This window comes from Toxorhynchites rutilus, chromosome 1 (genome assembly GCF_029784135.1).
Source record: "Toxorhynchites rutilus septentrionalis strain SRP chromosome 1, ASM2978413v1, whole genome shotgun sequence".
Lineage (NCBI taxonomy): Eukaryota > Metazoa > Arthropoda > Insecta > Diptera > Culicidae > Toxorhynchites > Toxorhynchites rutilus.
Genome location: NC_073744.1, coordinates 133312265 through 133332114, shown reverse-complemented (window position 1 = coordinate 133332114; position 19850 = coordinate 133312265). Strand labels below are relative to the sequence as shown.

The 19850-nt window shown below is 42.3% G+C and overlaps 1 protein-coding gene across 2 annotated transcripts in view; it reads left to right on the top strand.

Moving 5' to 3' along the window:
- LOC129762129 (cytochrome P450 4c3-like) overlaps positions 1-19643 on the top strand; it is a 124062-nt gene extending 104419 nt beyond the window's left edge. For both annotated transcript variants that reach the window (XM_055760119.1, XM_055760118.1), the window contains 4 exons: positions 1824-1939; positions 2277-2556; positions 18289-18358; positions 18424-19643. In XM_055760119.1, coding sequence (XP_055616094.1) covers positions 1877-1939; positions 2277-2556; positions 18289-18358; positions 18424-19339 — 1329 coding nt within the window. In that variant the 5' untranslated portion in view covers positions 1824-1876 and the 3' untranslated portion in view covers positions 19340-19643. The remainder of the gene's footprint in view (positions 1-1823; positions 1940-2276; positions 2557-18288; positions 18359-18423) is intronic.
- The last annotated feature ends 207 nt before the right edge of the window (positions 19644-19850 follow it).

The following is a 19850-nucleotide window of genomic DNA, read 5'->3' as shown; positions in this document are numbered from 1 at the left end:
CTCGATTGAAACAAGACAATTAACTTTTTATTAGAATTAAAAGAAATGTTTAAGCTGTTGAGAAAACTTCCTCATAAATAGAATAAAATATTGAAAACTATTATATCGGTTTAACATATTGTTATATACAGGTTGTTAGGTAACTGATCCGGAATATTTCAGATGATAGAGGATCATATTTGATGAAAAAAATCTTCAACCTTTATGGTCTAAAATCAACTACGAAAGAATTATTGAACATTCCATGAGACCGTTTTTTTACCTTAAACGGACTTTAATTCAAAAAATAAGATGCTTGGAACGATTCAATTACTTCCATTTGAGGAAAGTTTTGCATAAAATTTTGTTGGGAAATATCTAGATTAGTGGAAGATAACAATAAGGATAACAGTTTGTTGTCAAGGAAGGAATTGTTGAGTGGTTGGAGGACTTCAAGTTGGCTGCCAGAAACAATCCAGTTTATCATGCATTTTCGGAAAATTAATAAAAACTGATAAAAATACAAAATTTTTAGTTTTTTCTTTACCTCCAAAAGTTACTTGGTTCCATTCATTTGAAAAAAAATCTCATGCAAATGTAAATGTTCATTATCAGAAATTGTCGAAATTAAAATACTTTGAAAAAATGATTTCACACGCAATTTTGAAATTCCAGAATATGCGTAATTTTATTCAATTTTGAATGAATAGGTTGTAGGGTTACACGGGGTGATTTGGTCATATGGAGTGATTTGGACCACCCCTTTATCTCAAAACTTACGGCTCAACTTGGATTTTTGTGTCATAGAAGAATTACCTAAAGTAAAAAAAAAACTTTGGCAAAACAAGTAAATAGTAGGGAAACGGTAGCATAAACACAGCAAGCACTTTGATCGTCAAAAAATGTGAGTTTTCCGATAGTGGTTTTAAGGTTTTTCCCGCTAATTAAACAAACTTTTCGTGTATTGTGCTGTAAAGTTCTGTTCGCCTGCAGAAGAGAAACAATTTGAAGTAGCGAAACTGTATGTTTGATAACAATAAATGAAATTAATTGCATTTTAATGGACACGTTTTTGTGGGGTGAATTGGTCCTACAGGTTTGAGACTTTTCTTTGGTCTAATTGATTCCAGATGCCGCTTAATTACAAAGAGAGGATGGACAGCCAACGTTGGAAGAAGGAGGAGCTCGAAAGAGCAACGCCAGGCCATCGAGAACGGACTTCCTTTGACCAAGCATCAAAAGTGTTTGAAAGTGCTCGACCAACAGTGAAACGATTCATGCTGAATTCGAGATGTTGTCATTCCAACTTTTCTGGTCTGGATTCTGGCCAAGACACCTGGTATCGATACCAAAACATTGTTACTGATTGTAACATTATCTTAAAATACTTTACATAAACTTAAGTATGTTTTTTTCGATGAAACACACACTGGACTAAATCACCCCACAGACGGTCCACAGCATCCCGCATCAAATTTTAATGTCCAAATCATCTCTTTTATTTTACGATATATTTGGTAGATTAAAGCTTCATATAATGATTAAACATTATTTATTGAGAGAAAACAAGTGTAGCTCAGTATACAATGAAACATTTTTTATTTAGACCGCATTGGTTTGGAAATATTTGGCGATTTGCTTAGGTGGTCAAAATTCCCCCCTTTTCCCCTATCTAAGAAAATATTCTTCCTGTCCACATGGACTCGGTCTATACCCCGTCCTCCCTCTCCTTGGACATGCGTTGACATTTTCTTACTCCCTACCGTTGCCCACGTGGTATGTGGACAGTCCCTTATTTAAAAATTAAAAATTTTGTGTACATGTCCATTTTTTTCTCTCCCTAGAGTTCCTCGATCGTGTTGTGTGCGCCCAGAAATTGTACGGACGCCGGATTGGGATGAGTCGTGCTTGGAACGGACACATTCCCTACGTTATGATTTCCAAAGCTAGCGCCATTGAGGTAAGCGAAGATTAAAGTAAGTTACAACCGTTACCTACCCGTTAGCTTGTGCTTCTGTCGAAAATCAATGAACGAAAGATAAAATAGTTTCAAAAATCTGTGACACACGTGATTCAATTGCTTACATAACTATGGGTTTCATGAAACGTCGACTTTTGCTTGTTGCCTGTTTGCTATTTTTTACAAACTAAATTTTACGAGAGGTCAAAGGTAATTATGTGTGTGTCGTTTCGTGTCCAACTCACATCGATTGATCTCTTCGAGTATCATGCGAGGACAATCAACACGTAATTAAATTTCAAACGAACTCAACCAATCACCGCTTCCCATTCTACAGCCCATACTAGGCAATCCGAGACTGGTGGATAAGAGCGCCGACTATGACTTCATGAAACCGTGGCTCGGGAATGGTTTACTAACATCACCGGCCGCTGTGTGGCACCCGCGAAGGAAGACTCTGACCGCGGCCTTCCACTTCAAGATTCTCTCCGATTTCACCGATATCTTCCACAAACAGAGTCTTGTGCTGGTTAAGAAACTGGAGGAGCAGCTGGGGAACACTGCAGGGTTCGATATTGTGCCGTACACCACCCTCTGTGCGCTGGATATTTTCTGCGGTAAGTACCTAATTTAATAAATGCACAATGACTTCAAATATATCTAGGTATTTCGATCATGATGCAATGACCCGGATAAAAAATAAAAAGTAGAAAAATAGAGAACAAATTATTCATCGTTATTTCGAAAAGATGCCCTAATATTCCCGACAATACAACTCAGTCCACGTACGCAGATCGAGCACTAATGTTTCATATAGCCGATGTTTTAGATGATTTTTAAATTTTTTTTTTTCATAGTCTGTTTCAACACAAAAAATCCGATTTGTCACATAATAAAATAATGTAACTTTTCGCAAACTTATCTGCTCTTCGAATATAAATTTGGATTCGTGCCACGAGGAGAAACTTTATGAAATTATTGTTCCGGAATTTGTCTGAAGTCGTTTCATTATCTATCAAGTAACATCCTTGAAGTTTTGTCACCACCTGGTACCTGGTCCGGCTTTTATCCAATCGTCATCATCCACTAAAACCAAGCCTTCTACTCCTGTGCAGCCTGAAACCCCCTAGAACCGTATCAAGGCCACTACTTCGAAGGACGGCGATGTTCATACACCTTACCAGTGTCTAACGCTGAATGGCGTTGTTTATACACCCAAAGTTAATTTTTAGCACAAGTTATGGCATCCCGATTCATTACATTAAATAAGCTGAAAAATAACAGAAAATGTTCTACTCCCCAATACATGTATATCATTTGTAAAACATATATTCTAGAGCAAATATGAGCGAGCAAAACAGAAGACACATTTGAATGAAAGCATATGAAAGCTTTTCGTATAGTTTGCCAAATACACGGCCCAGGCAGAGAAAGTTATATTCTCGTACATGTTCTTCTTTATCCTCTTAGAAAACATTTTCCAACTTCATTTTATGATGAGGTGTAATATTATCACGATACAATATAACAGCACTTGCAGCTACATGGATAGCGTGGCCGTGTGAAATAGCTTTGTATTCCAGCCGGCCTTGGTTCGATCCCCATTGACGTCGTATGGATTTTTTGGCACAATCCCAAATGAAATGAGAAAAGAAAACAGAAACGAGATGTCTACTCGCATACATACAAACCATTTTTAAGCTTTCAAAATAGCTCATTATTTGCGCATTTGACTCTCCAGCACACAAAATGGCATCACTTCTGCCAAAGATGAAATATTTTCTGTCAACGCTAGTTTGGGTGTATCCTTTTTATTAGCTTACCCGTCGAATTGGAGGAATTGCCCTGCAACTTGACGCGTTATCCGTCAAAGCCACTCTCGCAGGATTTTACAACGAGGCACCGATTAGGCAGTGCCCTCCAACATGATATACACCCCGCTCCAGCTGCTCTCGTGGTTTTTCACTTTGAAGGTGTCCATCGGCTCGAAAGTGGCCTCTGACTGAACACTCTCTCCGTCACAACGACCCTCGCAGTAATCCACATTCCATTCCACAATGATGCATTGCCAGCACGCTAGTCGACCCTCCACATTCGCTTTAGCTCTGTCACTATTTGTTTGATTGCACTATTTACGGCATTACAGATGCCCTCTTCGCGATACATTTCCTCCACAATACTTCCAGCATCAAGGCAATGCATCCCCTCACGCTTTGCGGCGAATCTGGAAGAAACAAAAGCGATGTGATCCGATGTTTCCTCCACATCTCCACACTCCGGCTAGAGGGGTGACCTAGCATGTCTAAACTGACGTAGGTACTGCCTGAAGCAACCTCAGCCTCCCCCTATTTTCTACTGCTCTCATGCTGTACTTACTGTCCTCCGCCAAGGTGATATCGATGAGGACCATCCTAAGGTCTTGGTGCTGCTTGGGCCAGAATTGGTGGACATGACTCTGACCAGTGTCATCGTGCCTCGATTGCCTTCGTTGCCTTTTCACAAGCGTAGCCGAAGAGGCTGTTGAAGTTAGTCGATCAGCAATCAGCACCTCAAGCATTTCAGTACGCGCTTAGAAGCTATGGAGTGCTCTCCAATGGCGATTACCACTCGTTACACCACCTTGCAGTTTCTGATCATCAGCATTTCCGTCCAATGATGGACTATATGCAGTTGCACGATTCGCTTCCAACATCCAATCATACCAATCGACACGTTTGTCAGCATTTCAAACCATTTCAATTACTCTCCTGTTACCAGGATAGTAATGTCTTCCGCGAAACCGTTGACGTAGGTTTCGTCGTCCATTACCAGGCAATGCGGCTTCGTCAGTGTACAGCTTCCGGGCTCGCGTCTTCCCCATGTTTTGCCTTTCGTCGCGGTTAGGAGCCTTCTGAACCTTGTATGTACGCAGGCACTCCCGCTGCTTGGTCCGCTGGACGAATGAACTTGACAAATTCAGCTTATTGGCGACATTCCGGACCGAACTTCTCGGATCACGTCTAAACTGCTTAACTACGCGCTTGTGATCTTTTTCACTGACGGAGCATCCATTTTTGCCGTTCTTCACCTTCCGGTCGATGGTTAGGTTCTCGAAGTATCGTTTTAGTACTCTGCTGACCGTGGATTGGACGATTCCCAGCATCTTACCGATGTCCCGATGTGACAACTCCGGATTCTCGAAATGAGTGCACAGGATTAATTCACGACGCTCTTTTTCGTTCGACGACATTTTTCCAAATTTACGAAAAAATGACAGTGAAGCATGGCCAACGTGATCTATACACTCTTATCTGATTATAAGCGAAAGCTGAAGATATAATTCCTAAAAATTAAATTTCTACAGCGTTTTTTCCGTGATGCAATTTGATGTGACACACCCTTTAGGAATTGCCCTCCAACATGACGCGCAACCCGTCAGGGCCACCCTCGCGGGGTTTCTCACCTGTCGAGACGTGAACCGATTAAATGGCGTGATCCGAGATGGCGTATAATCTAGGGTGACAGTATGACAGTACCAACCTGTCTCACAAGCTATCAAGCTTTAGAATACGCGTGATCACAATGCAAGTCGGAAGAAATTTCTGTGACTAAAAATCCACCGACCAAAACGGGAATCGAACCCAAACCTCCTGCATGATAATATGTAACACTAACCACTCGGCCAAGGGAGCACGTACCTTCCATATATCCGGGAATTAGCTCTCGTCCAGACACGTCTGCTTTACTGTCCTGAACATATCAGGCAATGTCAGGACTGCCGCTTTAAGAGCTACCGCAGGGATTACATCTGGACCAGGTGCTTTCTTTGTTATGTGTTATTTCATAGCTGTTTCTGGCTCATTGTTAAACACCTGTCTGCGTTCAGGATCATTGATTCCATCCTCTCTATATGAGTGTCCAGGTTGTCGAGTCGTTAGAACACATTTCGGCGGGTGTCATTAGGCCCCCGAGCTTCGCCATCACCACTTCGTAAGTCTTGATCCATGGATTAATGTCCACATCCCGGCATAACTCCTTGAACCAATCAGATTTGCTCGGCTTTATCGACCGCCTAAGAGCGGACCTCATCACTCTAAATTCTTCTCGCCGCTCATCTCTGGTGTCGTTGCTTACCCGTTGGAAGCATTTTCTGGCACTGTGGCAGTTAACTCGAAGTACGTTAAGGACCTCGCTCCTCTAATAGGCTGGAGGTCGCTTGTATCTGTGCTCCCCATTCCTTGACATCGTACCGCATAATTCCCCCGCACGACCTTGAGCCTACCTCCTGAATAGGATATTGGCCCATGCTTTAATAGCGACCATTTCCGCTATATCCGTCACTCAATTTCCGTTACCAGGGGGAACATGATACTTCCATGAATTAATAACTGCTTGTGAACAGGAGGAATGTTTCTGAAATGACCCACAGCCCAACAAACGTTTATATTTTCCAGCTCCAGCAACTTCTTTGCTGCGTACGTAGAGAGACGGTGTGGTCGGCGTCCCGCGATATGCCTTTCTTAGTCGGGTTATTAACGAAACTTCTTCTTTAATGGCCCTAACGTTCCTAAAGGAACTTAGTCGTCTCAACATAGTATTACATGCGTCATTTTTAATAGTACTTGAGATTTATATGCCAAATAACACGCCTTGAATGCATTCTGAGTGGCAAGCTCTAGAATACGCGGGACCAGAATGTAAGTCTGAGGAAATTTCTTTGACGAAAAATTCTCCCGACCAGAACGGAAATCGAACCCGAACCCTCGGCATATTAGGTGTGACGCTAGTCACGGGAGCACTAGGCATTAGCCTGATAGTACCGAAAATTAAATATTTTAACATTTGAACTTCATAAACTATATTCATGATACATAACCGATTACTCGGGATTGGCTCTAGGAATTAGGAAACAGTATGTGTATGTATTGCCACGACTAAGTAAAAATTTATCGATCGGATAGGAGGATATCTAGAGAAGATATAGATTCAAAGCGAATGAACCTTTGGATCAAAGCTGTGGGTGCAGACGAAAAACTGGTTCTAAAAACAGTCCGTGCAGTTGAAAGATTGTAATTTTCTTTGAAAGGGATACTCTTATATTTCCACGCTAATAATATTTTATTTATACCGAGTACCGTTACCTATTATTCATAGAAACTACATATACATTCGTGAAAAATTTCACTACACATTAAAATTCGTTTAGAAAAAAAAGTCACATGAGGTTGTGTCCGACACGACCGCATAGTTGACGTAGGTTTACGTTAGGCTGTCTGTCGCATGCTGATTTTGGAAATGTTTGAAAAAATATATTGTTAAACTCTTTGATAATGATTTGCTGGCCCTGAAAAGGGCCGTTTGTTTTGGTTGTTGGTTATTTTTTGTTCACTTCACCAGTTTTACAATCGAGCTTCCGGTATCAGTGATAGAAAGTTGTTTCAGCTCCGATGCACGTTTACGGGATCGGCACTCATATTGCGTAAACATTTATTGCGTCATATTTACTCACATAAAACTTTATGAAACAACAAAAACAACAATTCCCTTCTGTTGGTTAATTGGCAGCGGTAGCTTTTTTCTAAGCCGCTGCTACTTATTTCTGCTTTGACATCTTCGGCTTTCTAGAGTTTTCGTTGACACCACCACAGCGAGCAAACCGACGGATAGCGAGTTTGATACACTGGAGGTTGTCATGTAGAACGATTCTTGCGATACGCTTCGATCCTTCTTTGCCTTCCTTGCCGCATGAAGTCGTGTTGGTTGATGTTGATTTGATGTGACCACACTTGAAACTAGAGATGTGCCATCCGCTCATGAGCTGTTCATTCGAATCGCTTCATCATAGTGAGCGGATTTGGATCGGCTCGCAATCAAAAAAACGCAGCTCATCAGCTCATTACGGAGCTGGAGCTGATGAGCTGTTGAGCTGTTGAGCTGATGAGCTATTGAGCTGTTGAGCTGATGAGCTATTGAGCTGTTGAGCTGATGAGCTGCTGAGCTGATGAGCTGTTGAGCTGTTGAGCTGTTGAGCTGAAGAGCTGTTGAGCTGTTGAGCTGTTGAGCTGCTGAGCTGTTGAGCTGTTGAGCTGCATAGCTGTGGAGCGCAAAAGCTGCAGAGAGTGTGAATTGCGAGACGCGAAAGGATTTTTCGTCTCCCGCGCTTCATGGCATGACGTCAGTTTGTTTTCGTGTATCCCTCTTCGTACTTTAGCTTTAGCAGAGATGCCAGATAGGAAAAAAAAGTTTTTGTTTTGAAGATATTCAATCGTTCGTTACTTCATTAAATTTTTCTTATATGGCCAAACAAAATAATACACATTATTATATGCTTGTAAATAAATTTAATATATTACATTGTTATTTAAATTAACATTGGTAAAGGGACAAATGATTGTCTCGCGCTGCTATCTTCTGAAATCCAAATCGCATTTGCTCGCAAAGAACAAATGGCTTCCGTTTTCCTCGATATCAAAAGGGCATTTGATTCAGTTTCCATGGAAATTCTCTCAGAGAAGCCTCATAATCGTGGACTTTCACCAATTCTGAATAATTTTCTGTACAATTTACTGTCAGAAAAGCACATGAATTTCTCTCATGGCAACTCAAAATCTTCTCGTTACAGTTTTATGGGCCTACCGCAAGGCTCCTGCCTAAGCCCCCTCTTGTACAGGTTTTACGTCAATGATATGGATGATTGTCTAACTAGAGACTGCACGCTGAGACAACTTGCAGACGATGGTGTTATTTCCATCACGGGTACTAATCCCGTCGCTCTGCAAAAGTCGTTGCAAGATACCATGAACAATCTGTTCACGTGGGCCCTCAAGCTGGGTATCGAATTCTCTACGGAGAAAACTGAAATGGTCGTTTTTTCTAGGAAGCACGAACCCGCCCAATTCCAGCTTTACCTATCCGGCAAAACGATCCAACACTCTATGTTTTTCAAATACCTGGGTGTATATTTTGATTCTAAATGTACCTGGGGGAGACACATTGCGTATTTGAAACAGAAATGCCAGCAAAGGATCAATTTTCTCCAAACAATAACCGGAACATGGTGGGGTGCCCACCCAGGAGACCTCATTCAGTTGTACAAAACAACGATATTGTCAGTGTTAGAATATGGCAGTTTTTGCTTCCGATCAGCTGCCAGGATTCATATTCTCAAGCTGGAGAGGATACAATATCGTTGCTTGCGTATAGCCATGGGGTGTTTGCATTCGACACATACGATGAGTCTCGAAGTCTTGGCAGGAGTACCCCCGCTTACTCTTCGGTTCACAGAATTATCCTACAGATTTCTCATCCGTTGCAAGATCATGAATCCATTGGTGATTGATAACTTCGGAAATCTACTACAACTGACTCCTCAGTCAAGTTTTATGTCTTTATACCATGAGTACCTTACCCACGACGTGCACCCTTCACCAGGCATCTCCAACCAAGTTTGCTTCCCATACTTTTGCAATTCCTCTGTCATTTTTGATCTGTCCATGCGACAAAAAATCCATGGAATACCAGATCACCTACGCTCCAATGTTATTCCGTCGATATTTTCGGAAAAATATGGGAAAGTTGGATCTGATAAAATGTTCTTTACTGACGGTTCATACATAAACGGGTCCACTGGCTTCGGCATCTTCAATGAAAATTCCAGTGCCTCTTTCAAACTCAAAGATCCTTGTTCCGTGTATGTCGCAGAAATGGGTGCGATATACTATGCTCTAGGGATCATTGAAACACTGCCCATCGACCATTATTTTATTTTTTCAGACAGTCTCAGCTCAATAGAGGCAATCCGCTCAATGAAGGTTGATAAACGCTTATCTTATTTCCTAACAAGAATAAGACATCTATTGAGTGTTTTGGTCGAAAAATTATTCAAGATTACCTTAGCATGGGTTCCCTCTCATTGCTCGATTCCGGGGAATGAGAAAGCGGACTCGCTAGCTAAGGTGGGCGCTTCAGAAGGCACACTTTTTGAAAGGCACATTGACTATAATGAATTTTTTCACATTCCTCGTCAAGACACACTCGTTAGTTGGCAGCGCATGTGGAGTGAAGATGAGTTCGGTCGTTGGTTACACACGATTATCCCTAAGGTTTCGACGAGTGCTTGGTTTAAGGGATTGAATGTAGGTCGTGATTTCATTCGCGTGATATCTCGGCTCATGTCCAATCACTACAACCTAAACGCGCATCTCTATCGCATTGGGCTCGCAGCAAACAATCTTTGTGATTGTGGCGATGGCTACCACGACATCGAGCATGTTGTCTGGTCGTGTATCCGGTTCCATGCTGCTCGCTCTCAGCTCTCTAGAGCACTGAGAGCACAAGGCAGACAATCGGATATCCCCGTCCGGGATATCTTAGGTAGCCGTGATCCTGATCTTCTGCTTCATCTATACCTGTTCCTCAGAAACGCCGATGTCAACGTTTAATGATGTTTCCTACGACTGTGTCCCTGTTACATATCCCTTCTATCCGATCTATAAACTTTTACTTAGTCGCGGCAATACATACACACACTCTTTACAGATGCACGGGCCGAAGGTTGTGCAGTCCACTGATGATTCAACAAGAGCCAAAGGTTGTACCGCTCATGACAACTCTACACGAGCTAATGATTGCGCCGGCTAGTGACCATTCTATCCTGGATTCCTCGAGTCGAGAAGACGCACCACGCTAGATATGGGGTACATACTAGGGGGGCGTTTCTGATTAATGGTCAGCTGCATCCCAATAGGAAGTATCCCGTGTCGGGCACACGTACAGAGCATTGGAGACAGCAACATCCCAATTACGAGAACACTTGTAATACTAACCTCGAGCCGACCGCGAGTAATCGGTTACATATTACTAACATAGATAATAAGAAAAACTGTCAAAATATTGAACTCCGGCCCCGTCAGGCTAACGCCATATGAGCCTTGATAAAAGTATATATTTTGGAAAAAAAAATTGTTATTTAAACATTACTGTGGAAACACATACATTTATTTCCGCGTGCTGAATCAAAACAATTCAGAAAACCACCCGGCATAAATGTTGATGATTGATACTGGTCCTTTTGTTACCTTTGTGATCGCGAATAATTATTTCTCGTTGCACCTATTAGTGGATTTATTTTTATATCCTCGGATGCAAAAAAAAAATCTCGATGGTTGTTTTTCAAAAAACGTTGTCTCGGCCAATATTCCTGGAGGCATTCTATTTGGCTACTGCTGGTTTTTCTGTTGTTTAAGTTCAGCATATCCTAAGCATCTTCTATGTTGGATTTCAGCATTCAGTATCTGTTGTATATTATATTATTAGAATTCTTATCAGTTTTAGTTTTCGTACAATGGCGAATTAAATTCGTTTATTTTTTGCTTTCCGTCTTTTAAAAAAATGCACACTATGCAATGTCCCATGGTGATTACGTTACATATGCAATTGTGTGGACAAATGCAATATTCAACTGAGCTGAAGAGCTGTTCCAAATGAGCATCTCACTTGTATGAGCTGAACGGCTCTGAGCCGCTCACCATGATGAGCTGATTTGCCCATCTCTACTTGAAACACTAAAAACAGGAAGTGGGTTATATCTATGGTATAACCGCAAGGGTGACGTAGGACTATCGTTGATTTAGAGATCATTTGTATGAAGTTGAATCTGAATTCATTCTGAATGAATGAATATTTGGAGAACTTCGAAAACGAAAGCGTTACGTTGGAGGCACAAGGTTTTATGCATTCAATATTGGATACGGAAATATCCTACTGATGGGGAAGAATAATCTTCAGAAGCTATCCTGTTGATTGCGATTGATTGAAAAATCACAAAACCTAATGTATTTGGTCACAGTGTTACATGGATAGAAAACATTAAAATAAACTCTTTCATATGAATGTAATTTTAGATTCCCAGAGGATATTTCCACATTTTCCTCGATACTGGAAGCCCACCAGTGGTTAATGCTAACTCGATAACCATCTGTTAATAGCACTTGATTGAAACATATTTGGTCACAGTGTTACATGGATAGAAAACATTCAAATAAACTCTTTCACATGAATGTATTTTTAAATTCCTAGAGGAACTGGCAGATTATTTTCCGGATCTTTCTCGATCCAAACGGAAAGAATTCCGTGCGTGTATGTGTGTGTGTGTGCAGCGTCTGCTTCGAGATCTTCCCGGGGAACCGTTTGTAGCATCACTCTCCTCCTGATGGATTCCCCTCTGGCCTAAGGTGCACAAACAGGCTCTTGGTGACACCGTTCATCCGCGCTTTCATGATAAATGAAGAGCTTCACCACAACAGCGACAACATGCTCCAATCGCTGTTCAATTAGAACTGAGTGGATTTCCGAGCGGTGCTCGCTTATATACCGATTGGTGATTTCAATAGCCTATTTTGAAAGCAAATTTAAGACTATTGAAACAAGTTTTTGGATCAGAAAGTAACAAGTATAGAACGCGTAGACATTTTATGTTTCGAATGAAGTGTTTATCATACCATTTCGTTCAGTTGTTTAGGAGCTATTAACACTCAAAATCTCGGTCTTCGGCGTAACGCTTTCGTTTTCGAAACTTTGATTTTACACCCCGGTATAGAAATGAAAGACGTAGTCCTACGTCAAAACATAGATGTTTACCGATCTGAGCGTTCAAAAAGAATGAGAAATCTGACTGAGCAGCAACAGCAAGGAGAGAGAGCATACCTCAAACTCTCTGCTCAGGATGTTTGCCATTGCCACTAGTAGTGGACCGATGCGAGACACAGCTCGATTGTTATTGTTAGGCCTCGATGTTTACCGCCGCTGCTGCTGCTACTGTCACTTAAGTTCGATGTGAGACACAACTCAATTGTTGGCCACTCAGATTCGATGCTCATCTTGAATTTCACTGCTGCACCTTCACAATGTCAAGAAGCGCGTTCTCGCACTTCTGACGGAGAGAGCGTGTCCGAAACGCTCCGCTCGTGATACTTGCTGCTGCCACTAGTAGTAGAGTAGTAGTAGTAGTTTGCCGCTGCTTATACTGCCATAGAAACTCAATGTGTGGCACAGCTCGCCTATTGACCACCTAGCTTTGATGCTCGCCTTGATATAAGCTGCTTCCACTACTGCTCCTGCCTCTTGTTGACCGTTCCACGTCCATTGTTAGAATGAATGATATCTACTTTTTTTTTTTTTTTTTTTACAACTTAAATGCATTTTTATTCAGATGTTTTTCTATTTGAATACATATTTTACAGTTCAAGTGACACAGTCTGGGCTTTACATCTTTGGTTCAGCTTTTGGATTTAAAATCATACTGTTGAGCAAAAGTTCCTTATTTTTAATTTGACAGTTGTTCACCATTTTAATGGTATTGTTTGTGAATGATATCTACGAGTGCTCCCTCATTTTATATCATTTGGTATGGGCCTGATTCTCGAATACACTTCACGGTGGAAACGAAATAAACGGCACGCCATTGAACTACGTTTTACGAGTTAGTGAAGCGAAGATAATGATGAGTTTTCAGGCAGAATGAGCACTTTTCAAATAAAAAATCATTAATGAAAATTAACCTCTTCGTATCAAACTGGTATTCAATGTGAATGGAAAACTTTTGTTTTCTTCTTGTGATATAATAATATCATACAAAAATTTCATCTGAAGATAATTTGATATTATAATGATAAATTTAGTGGGAAACTAATCTCGTATCCAGATGTCCACACTGTACCGTTGTCATCGCGAATACGTTTCATTCCGTTTCCACCGTGAAGTGTATTCGTAGTGTATTCGAGAATCAGGCCCTATGTGTTAACTACGCGCCTCCTACTCGCTTGCGATACAATTTATTCAAAATATTTATTGTGCACTTCGATGTTTGTTTCACTATAACTTTTAAAAGTATGATATCATTACCCTTTTTCATCATCGATGCTTTTTCAACAAATATTCGCTCAATTAATCGAATACTTAAAGACAATTAATCGAATGAATCGGTTAATATAAAATGCCCCAACGAATGTTCCATGATCAATTGAACGAAAATTTTAGACATTTCTAGCAGTTATACGACGGTTCCCTGTTAGTTGCGCACCTGGTCAAAGAAAAAGCAAAACTTAACAGTGTTTTTGATCATAGTTTTATATAATTTTTATGATAAGTTGAAAACAATAAATTAAACTCTTATCGTTTCGTTTCGTGTTGGTTGATGTGAAGAGGGTTATTGACCACACTTGAAGCACAGTGAAAGCACAGATATTTGCCAATCTGAGCGACGAACAAGAATGAGATATCTGACTGAGCAGCAGCAGCAGCAGCAGAGAAAGAGAGCATTCCTGAAACTCTCTACTCATGATGTTTGCTGTTGCCACTAGTAATGGAGACGCATGTGAGACACAGCTCGATTGTTGATGTTTGGTCTCGATGTTTACCACCACCGCTGCTGCTGCTACTGCCACTTAAGTTCGATGTGAGACACAGCTCAATTTTTGGCCACTCAGATTCGATGCTGCACTTTCACGATGCCAAGAACACGCTCTCGTACTTCTGACGGAGAGAGCGTTCCTGAAACGCTTCGCTCGTGATGCTTGCTGCTGTCACAAGTAGTAGACCGATTCAGCAACCGTTGCTACTGTTTGCCGCTGCTTATGCTGCCTTAGAAGCACAGCTCATATTTTGACCGCTCAGCTCCGATGTTCGCCTTAAGAGAAGCCACTTCCACTGCTGCTGCTCTCCACTTGTTGTTGTCCCTTCCACGTCCGTTGTAAGAATGGATGAGATCCACAACTTACAACTTAAATGCATTTTTATTCAGATGTTTTGCTATTTGCATACATATTTTACAGTTCAAGTGACACAGTCTGGGCTTTACATCTTCGGTTCAGCTTTTGGATTTAAAATCATACTGTTAAGCAAAAGTTCCTTATTTATAATTTGACAGTTGTTCACCATTTTAATGGTATTGTTTGAAATTAAATTTGAAAGAGACTACTTATAAACTACTAACTAACTAACTAATAACCAACTAACTAATCTACTATATACAAATTTTTTATCAGGTCAAATTCAGAGGATCTAGATTTCTCAACAAATTTAGCTTTTGTTTCATACATAATTGCATCAAGTTTTTGGATATTAGCCTCTTGGTGTAGATCCGAGATCCTTGTGTCTAAAGGACGATCAAGAATCATCCACAATGCACGATTTTGCGCCACTTGGAGTTTGTTCCTGTGAGTCTGAGCACATGACCCCCACACCACAATTGCATAAAGGATGGCAGGAGCTATGATTTGATTGTAGACGGCCAGTTTGTTCACCTTTGAGAGACGGGATCGTCGACAGATCAGAGGGTACAGAGATCGAACCAAAGCGGAACACCTATTCAAATTCTTCTCCACGTGCTGACGGAAGAGGAGTTTCTGATCTATCACTAGCCCCAAATATGTTACTTCAGCGGACCACTCAACCCTTGTGCCATTCATCACCACAACGCAAGATGGAGGAGGTTTGAGTTTGGGAGACTGCCTGTGCAGAAACATGATTGTTTGGGTTTTGGAGGCATTGATTTTAATTTTCCATATGTTAGCATATTCAACAAAGGCGTCAAGGCATCGTTGAAGCCTGTTTGTTATTTCACGAGGCATCCTCCCCTTGACGGCAATTGCGGTGTCATCTGCGAACAGAAAGGACGCGCAGCCATCTACCAGGGGAGGAGTGTCAGAGGTGTAAAGGCTGTACAGCAAAGGGCCCAGCAGACTTCCCTGCGGGACCCCTGCCTGGATGGAAAATGTGTTTGACAAACAGCCATTCAACGATACCCTGAACGACCTTTGCTGAAGGTAACACCGGATGATTTTCACGAGATAAATTGGAATGTTAAAGGAACAGAGCTTATATACAAGCCCGTCATGCCAGACACAGTCGAAAGCCTTTTCGACATCCAACAGTGCCAAGGCTGTGGACTTGGATACAGCCCTGTTCCTTTGGATGGTGTTCATCACTCTCTCTAGTTGGTGGATAGTCGAATGCCCCCGTCTAAACCCAAACTGTTCAGGCAGGAGTATGTTGTTGACCTCAACAAATTTTTGCAATCGGAATAAAATGATTTTTTCAAAAAGTTTGCCCAGCGCTGAAAGGAGGCTGATAGGTCTGTAGCTTGAAGGTAGAGTTGGATCCTTCCCGGGTTTGCGGATCGGCACGATCTTCGCTTCTTTCCAGATGCTTGGATAATAGTGCAATTCCAAGCATCGATTGAAGATGTTGCTGAGCAGCGAGTAGACTTTGGGAGTGAGCCTTTTCAGGATCAGGTTGAAGATTCCATCAAACCCGGGAGCCTTCATATTCTTAGTGGCCTTCAGCGCTGAGCAAACTTGTTCTGCATTGACCTTATCTTCCCGAGGTATGGCACATGGGGAGGTATCTAGTTCTTGGACGCACTGCGCAACCTGCTGTTCGAGCGGACTAGCCATATGCAAGCCAAGCAAATGCGACGATGCAATGTGATGCCTATCGCATTCGCTTTCTCAATAGGCGCAACGAGGAGACTATCGCCGACCTTGAGAGGAGGAATTGGTTTCGGATGGTTTTTCAGCACTTTGGCAACCTTCCAAAATGGTCTGGAGCGATCATCCAAGTTTTGTACGGTGCGCCCGAAGCTGTTGTTTCGAAGAGAGACCATCCTGGCAGCAATCTGCCTGTTCAGATCGGCCATCTCTTCCTTTCTGCCGAGATCCCCGGTCCTCTGAAACTGGCGTCTACGCACATTTCGCAAGCGGATCAATAGTTGAGTGTGAGAGTCAATAGCAACGAACTTACCCCTCACAGGAACACGCCGCACACACGCCACATCAGCCACGGAGATGGTGTATTGAAGTCCCTCTAATGCTTGGTCGATGTCCTCCACTGAATGCAGCAGCGGGTTCTCCTCGAGGTGATGGTTCACCATCCTTCCAAACGCCAGCCAGTTGACGTGATGGTAATCCTTTCGAAGGTAGATGGCTGGAACAATGTTGACCCCTACTTCAGCAACCACCGGAAGGTGATCGGAGCTGAGCTCGTTTACCGCCACCGGCTTGGTCAGCATGATGTTTGAAAGGAAGATGTCCAAAGTCGATGGATTTCCCGCAGGTGAGGTGAAGGTTGGCTCGTCCGAGAACTGTACCGCATACTGCCCATGTTGCGCGTGGTCGAAGAGAAGCCGCCCGTTTTGATTTTGTCGGTAGTTCCGCCAATCCTCATGGCGGGCGTTGAGATCACCCCCAACAACAAAGCGAGAAGAGGTGCGAGTGATGGCAGTCAAGTCATTTTGGAACTGACGCGCCATCCTGTTGCTGTTCGGACACTGATGAGGACAGTACACGGCAATGAAATGGATGTTGCCGTTTGTCAATGCGACCTCCACACTAATCGCCTCGATGACCGACGTGCGAACGTGCGGAAGTATGTTGAGCTTCAGGCCTTTCCGTACGATGACCGCAACACCGCCCCCCCTAGAGCTGGTGCGATCAAGCCGGATGATGTTGTGATCCGGCAGCCAGAAACTGTCACCGGATTTTAGGTGGGTCTCTGAGAGCAGACCCACGTCGATGCTGTGTCTGCCGACGAAATCGGCAAACTCGATGGTTTTTGCTCTTATCGAGCAAGCGTTCCAAGTGGCAATTTTCAGAGACCTAAGAGCCATATTCAATGATAAACTTACCAAGCACATTCATCTGCTCGGGCTTGTTGCGGCACGCGCGGAGGGCGGTCGTATGGATGAGATCCACGAATACTCCTTCCTTTTATATCATTTGGTATGTGTGAAGTAGGCGCCTCCTCGATTTCCATGCAGCTTGCCGGTGAGCGAACGAATCAGACGCGAAAATAAATGACGTCAATTTCGACCAATCAAGACTGGGTTTCTCTGTTTGGATAGGGGTTGAAATTTTTCAATTGTTCGACAGTTAGTTACATGATATATACTGTTTTATTCAATGTGAAAAATTGTTATGGAGTGCCGAAATCGTTTGATGCAAAAATCTCACCAATCCATCATGAAATGAATGAGTAATAAGCGTTTGAAATTGGACATTTTTCACGACGCGATCGATTTTCGTTTTTCAATTTGTACCCCAATATGTTCCCGAAACACGTAATCCTACGTCAAAAAATTGTTTCTAAAAATTGTTGTGTATGACTGAATGTCGAAAACGCGAAAACTGAAAATAATGTACCAGATGTTGATACGTCCATAGTAATACTACCAACATTGTTTAAATCACCATTTAGCATTTGTGGGCAGAAACTGTGTTGAAGTCATTACCTCTAAAATTATCTTACATCGTATATTTATCTCATACTACGCCCTACACTTATAATTATTTTATTCTCTATTCTATTGTTTTCAGAAACCGCCATGGGTTGTTCTGTGCACGCTCAGCAAAACTCGGATTCTGAATACGTTCGAGCCCACAAACAGTATTAATCGAAACCAAAACCACTTTATTTGAAGTCATATCAATGAATTTCCCTCTCCATTCCAGAATTGGAAAAATCATTCGCAATCGCTTGCAAAAAGTCTGGCTCCAGCCAGACTTTATCTTCAGGCAAACCAACGAGTACCAGCAGCACCAGAAGTGCCTCGAAGTGCTGCACGAGTTCTCCGATCGGGTTGTCCGGGAGCGCAAGATCGAACTGGAGAAACGCCGCCAAGCCCATGTGGACATCAACCAGAACGAACTCCCGCTGGAGGATGACGAAAGTGTGGGACAGAAAAAGCAACTCGCTTTTTTGGATCTGCTGATTGAGGGATCGCTCGATGGCAACGGCTTGAGCGATTTGGATATCCGAGAAGAGGTGGACACTTTCGTAATCGGTGGTCACGATACGACGGCTGCTGCCATGGCTTGGATTCTCCTGCTGCTGGGTACCAATCAAGCGATCCAGGATCGCGTGATTAGCGAGATCGATCAGATCATGGGTGGAGATCGTGAGCGACAACCCACAATGCAGGAACTCAGCGAAATGAAATATCTCGAATGCTGCATCAAGGAAACCCTTCGCTTATATCCGAGTATTCCGCTGATCGCCCGTCGATTGAATGAAGACGTTCGAATTCACGACTATACCATCCCGGCTGGAACGACGGTAATGATCGTTGTGTACCAACTGCATCGGGATTCGACGGTTTTCAGCAATCCGGACAAATTTAATCCGGACAACTTTTTGCCGGAAAACTGCCACGGAAGGCACCCGTATGCGTACATTCCGTTCAGCGCGGGCCCTCGAAATTGCATCGGACAGAAGTTCGCCATTCTGGAGGAGAAAATGGTCCTATCGACGGTGCTGAGAAAGTTCCGCATTGAAGCTGTCGAACGGCGTGAAGATGTTAAGCTGGTGGGAGATCTTGTACTGCGGCCTCGAGACGGGCTGAAGATTAGGATCAGCCGGAGGCTATGAGATGTTGGTGTGAAAATTGTCCAGCACATAACCCAAAAAGTATCAGCTTTATTTTAGTATGTCGAATGATTTGTAAATAGGAGGACGTTTTCTGCAAATGGCAAAAAGTAAGAATTTGTGAAAAAGCTTACAAAACTGTGTATTTTAAGATACAAGAACGAGAGACAACGATTTTTTTTCAATTTGCTCAACATTATCTCATTTTTATTCGTTGTTCCTATGTATATAGTTGTAAAACATGTACTTGCAATACATGCTCCTTAAACTGTCAACAAAACAAAACAGCGAAAAATCTGCAATCAAATGGTGTGAGTTTTATTTTAATTTATACATGCCTATCACACAAGTTATCGTTGGTGGCCTAATTATAATCGATTTCAAGAATACGCTAGATCTGGTGAATTTAGGATGCTTTCATAAAAGTGCTCTATATTTGAAGAATTTGAGCTTGATTTTCACAGACCGGGTTTTGTCAGTGGTATAGCAGAAAAGTAATGGCTGCGAACTCAAA